The 5,515-nt window shown below is 29.3% G+C and overlaps 1 protein-coding gene across 1 annotated transcript in view; it reads left to right on the top strand.

Annotated features, from left to right (window-relative positions):
• The window catches only part of LOC108756342, a 30,570-nt gene that overhangs the window by 8,294 nt on the left and 16,761 nt on the right, over positions 1-5,515 (top strand). The window contains exons 4-7 of the mRNA XM_018500088.1: positions 319-480; positions 1,093-1,364; positions 1,787-1,984; positions 2,912-3,370. Coding sequence (XP_018355590.1) covers positions 319-480; positions 1,093-1,364; positions 1,787-1,984; positions 2,912-3,370 — 1,091 coding nt within the window. The remainder of the gene's footprint in view (positions 1-318; positions 481-1,092; positions 1,365-1,786; positions 1,985-2,911; positions 3,371-5,515) is intronic.

Raw genomic sequence — 5,515 nt, 5'->3', positions numbered from 1 at the left:
TTTTATTTATTTATTTTTTATTCGAATATGTAATATCATAAATATTTATATTTTATTTATTTTATTTATTTATTTATTTTAATTAAATAACAAGAGAAACAAATTTTAACTGTCTATTTATTTCGAACAATTATATTCTTTTCTTCTTATGACCTCTACAAATCTCAAAATCAAGCTACCGGGCTTCGTAATTTATAAGGTAGGTCTTATAAACCGAGTTAATATCATTATCTTATGTATCTACCAAAAAGTTTCCTACCCTATTGAAAAAATATGTTGCTACATATGTTCATTAAAAGAGATTAATTTTTTCCACAGAATTCGTTCAAATGTCAATATGGCCAAACAGAGTCAGACTCAAAATCAAAACAGTAGCAAAGACAACACAATGTCGGGAGGATCGGCGACAGCATCTATTACTGGAGTTAGCAATCAGCCAGCTAGCGATGAAAGAATTACCCTCATTGTCGATAATACCAGGTAATAGAATTAATAAATTAATAAAATATGTATACTTGATAAAATATATATATGTGTATTACAATAATATTGTATAATATTAATTAATTAAAAATATAAAATTAGGATATACATATTTCAGTTAAATCTTAATGTTTTTATTAACGCGCTGTAATATAATATAATATTATAATGTTACTTTCTGCAGTGAGTTAAAAGCTTTAGAAAGCTACTTTTACATTACTAAAAAATTATGATTATTATTGTACATCTCAGAAAAGAGACTGCATTTGGTAAAAAGCGTATGCTATATCATTTTAACATTCGGTGAATAAGGAAAATGGAATGCAGTCAAAATGCATTGTTGCTGAAGGACACTTCAATTCAATTATTCTTTTAGTTTATTGATTTATTCTCTTTTCTCTTTATTACGCCCATGCATAATTCGTAAATCGCAAAACGTAATTGCAAACGTAGATTTAGAATGAAAATTTACATTTATTTTTTTATTGCGATTAGTTTTCATCTACGTGCGGTGATTATCATTCTGCGTTAGCATTTGCGAACTACATTTTACGTAAAATTATATAAAGGCACCCTTAAATCTATTTGCATTTTGATTTCTTGTTTCAGATTTATTGTTGATCCGGCTTTATTCACAGCGCATCCCAATACAATGTTAGGTCGTATGTTCAGTTCAGGTGTAGAATATGCTCAACCTAATGAACGTGGAGAGTATGAGGTTGCCGATGGCATTTCTGCCATGGTTTTCCGCGCTATCCTAGAGTATTATAAGGGTGGAGTAATTCGATGTCCCCCGACTGTAAGTGTTCAAGAACTACGAGAAGCTTGCGATTATCTGCTAGTGCCTTTTGATGCTAGCACTGTAAAATGTCAAAATCTTAGTAAGTATTACGAACGAAAAAAATATTTGTATATATGTATATGTGTGTATAGTTTTATTAATTTTGTTACATAACTTTTCTTATATAAATTTTAAGAAGTTTATATTCTTTTTTTATAAGTGTATAAGTACTATATTTTTTACTATATAAGCAATTAATATATAAAGTATATTAATAAAGAATATATAAATATAAAAATAATAAATAAAATCATTAATATATTATATAATATTTTTTGTGTACAAAATAATGATTTAATTAATCGAACGTCTCAAGAGTGTCGAACATCTTTAGAACATTTTAAAATTGAATCAATTATAATTGAAGAAAATCACATATATAAATGGAAAAAATATTAAACTGATAGAAAATTGATTTATTTTTTGTAAGAATTTTTAAAATTAAAAAGTTTGTTGTTGCAGGAGGATTGTTACACGAATTGTCGAATGAAGGTGCACGCTGCCAGTTCGAAGTATTCTTGGAGGACTTGATTTTGCCATTGATGGTGAATAGTGCACGACGCGGTGATCGTGAATGCCACATTGTTGTCTTGCTCGAAGACGATGTCGTCGATTGGGATGAGGAGTATCCGCCTCAAATGGGAGAAGAATACTCCCAAAGTAAGTAAATCGGATTTTTTTACATATCAGAAATATTCACATATTATGTATCTCTAGCTTTGAAACATTTATATATATCTCTAGCTAAATTGAGAATTCTATTGTAAAAATTAATAAATAAATACTTGGAATTCCTCATTCTTAATTGACTGTTTTATATTATAATTTATTTAAAAATATTAAATTTGGATAGTATGTCACTTTCACAACTTAATTTTATTTCAATTATTTTATATAAATAATTTAACAATATAAAGTGTTTTATAAGTGTACTGTTAAATTATTTTATTCATTAAAAACCAAATGTTATAATATTGTATAAATACTTTGTGTAGTATAATTTACTAAAATAATTCTCTTAAATCTTCTTTTTATATACATATTTTTATAGTGCGTATAATTTGCTATAAGTAACCTTCAGAAGCTTTAAGAAAATACAAGCAACTTTTTTAGCTATGAAATACAGTAACCGTTAATTTTACACATTTATCACTGTGTTTAATGCAAAATCGATTAGCTTTGTCTTTAAAGGTGCATAATCTCCATTAGTTCCGCCTGTTTTCTTCAACAATGCTCAAGGTAGCTTGCGATATTAATACGATCCTGTAATGTGTGCCATATATTTAACCGCTCGCACACTTAGGAAATGTTGGAACTTATATGTATAGCGAACTGAAATTTGTGTGCAACTTAACTAATAAACTTCAAATACTATCATAAAGACATAATTATAAACATAATTATTATAGATATATAATAATATAGATATATAAATAAACATTTAAAAAATTTTATTATTTTATTTGATTAATTCAAATTTATTACTTTTCAATTTACTATTTTTCACTGGTTCTTTTCATTTTCTAAAGGTTGAAAACTTTACATTTCAAACATAGGTTATTTCATATCGTACTTTTTTATTTTCAGCTGTCAATAGTACGGCAATGTATCGCTTTTTTAAATATATCGAGAACCGAGACGTGGCTAAGCAAGTAATGAAAGAGCGCGGTCTCAAAAAAATCCGTTTAGGCATCGAGGGTTATCCGACTTACAAAGAGAAAGTGAAGAAACGCGCCGGTGGTCGCGCTGAAGTCATATACAATTATGTTCAGCGACCTTTTATTCACATGTCTTGGGAAAAAGAAGAAGCCAAGAGTCGTCACGTTGACTTTCAGTGTGTTAAGTCCAAATCAGTGACGAATCTCGCTGAAGCCACAGCCGATCCTGTTCTGGATGCTGCTGGAAATCCTATGCTTCTTCAGGTTGCTGAAGGAGCAGTCTCTCAACCAGAAGTGGTTGGGCTTCCTATGGGTTCGGATGCTGATGTGGATGGACCAATGGGACCTGGCGATCAAGACTTGGGCCCATTACCATCTGACGAACTACCATAAAAGATAAAAATAGGCTAGGACTGATTTAGAAAGCCCAAAAAAGATTTTGGAAACGAACTTTAAAAATATATTTATAAAATCTTTAAAGAAATTCTTGAAAAAAATCTTGCAATTCATCATGAAAAATGGAAGTTGAATTCTGAACACGAGTGTATTAGATTGTTAAATAAAAGACTGAAGTGCATTTGACTTTGAATCGTTACAGATTTGACTCGAAGACTTTGGAATCCAGTGAATCTTGATGACAAAAAGTGTTATACCCTGAGAATTTCCTAAGATACGTATTCTGAAAGTTTCAAAGCTTAAAAAAAGGAGCAAATCTACTATTTACGACATAATTTCCACATGATACAGATCTATGTGATTCTATCTAAAGAAATATTTATTTATATTGAATGATTCACAAAAAAAAATTTTGATTGTATTATTTTGTGGACAAAATTTTATTTGTTGTATTTTACTGTTAATATTCTTGCTATTATTATTGTATGGATTCTTTTAGATTTTTGATATCACATATTTGTGCGATTATATGATCGAAACAAGATGTATCGAAAGACTTATGGCGCCATGCACTTCAGTCTTTACGATTCAATGTTTGGTTTTTTCGGTTTCTTCTTGAATCTATACGATTCTATTTAAAGAAATTTACAGAAATCGAAAGATGTATAAAAAAGAATATTTTTAATTAATAATGATGCAATTCTTTTGTCTTTGTATTGTTTTTCAAGGTATGTGTTTTAGGAAAAAGACTTATATTAAGATTGAACATGAATTTCTTCGTCTAGCATATAGTTTTTTTGCGATTTTTTGCAATTTTTTGTATATAAACGTTGCGTGCGTGCGCGCGCGCGTGTGTGTGTGTATGTAATTATGTGTGTGTATGCGCATGTGGCAATTTTCAAAATGCGCGCGCGCGCGCGTATTTGTGTATATGCGTACGCGCACATACGCACACGATCTGACAATAAAGTTCTCGAACTGTAATAGTAAAAAAATACAATAGTAAAATACAGTAATAAAAAAGTACAAAGACACAAATTATTTTATATTTTTCAAAGTAGTTACTTATGTACAATAAACTTTATACATTTTTTTATACAAAGCCTCAAAACTTTTTTTTTAAGTCGCATAGTTGAAATGCTATTCTAAGAGCATTTGTTACATTTCTATGAATATTCTCGATGTCTTGAAAATATTTCCCTTTCATGATGTTTTTGAGTTTTGAGAACAGCATGAAATCCGAAAGACAGATCTTAATAAGATGAGCTAATCTTAACAACCTCTTTCTTGGCTAAAATGATATTGCTTTGGGTGCAGGGATATTGTCATGTAATTTTTTTGGCTTGTTGAGATTAGTCATCTATTTGTTTAACTCTTTTGGATTTTATGCTATTTTCAAAGCTCGAAAACATCATGAAAGGTTTTTAAAAACGTCGGAGATGTTCAGAAGAATGCTCTAAGTAGTGTTTCAATTACAGACTTCAAAAAATGTTTTAAAGCTTTGTAACAAAGATGTGTGATGCATATTGATGTTATGGAGGACTATTTTAAACATCTTAAAATAAATTTATAAAATAGAATTGATTGAAAAATATTAATATATTGTTGTCTAAGATATTTGTGTTTCTTTTATTGCTGCAGTCCGGGAGCTTTATAATAGCGCGTGGTTTGGATTCTGAACGTAATAACAAGATTGTCCCCGCTGAACTTCTCATGAAATTCGAGGTCGTATTGAGGACCGCGATTTTACCGCTATTACCACTCGCTATTCACGTACGTTTAATACGTATGGAAGGGATGTTGTGCGCTATTTCAAAATTCGCTATTACGAAATTTCAATGTATATAGATTTTTTTGTATTATGTGTATAATTGCAAATATGATCGATGTTATTATCGCATATTTTACTACCATCGGTCTTTCCCGTTTTATACTATTATAATCAATAAAGTTAATTACGTGATTTTTCTCAATAAATAAATTTTTGCCCTTTTTAGCCCTTAAAATTAATTTTCCTTTTATATATTACAATTTTCTTAAAGAGTTCTATATTATGAAAGTGTTCTCTAAAATGGAAAATTCGTGAGAAATATATAAAGAATTTAAAAATAAATTTATAGATAAGCAATATTGGGCA

This window comes from Trachymyrmex septentrionalis, unplaced genomic scaffold (genome assembly GCF_001594115.1).
Source record: "Trachymyrmex septentrionalis isolate Tsep2-gDNA-1 unplaced genomic scaffold, Tsep1.0 scaffold126, whole genome shotgun sequence".
NCBI lineage: Eukaryota > Metazoa > Arthropoda > Insecta > Hymenoptera > Formicidae > Trachymyrmex > Trachymyrmex septentrionalis.
The sequence above is the reverse complement of the archived record's forward strand: the minus strand, read 5'-3'. Positions and strand labels throughout refer to the sequence as shown.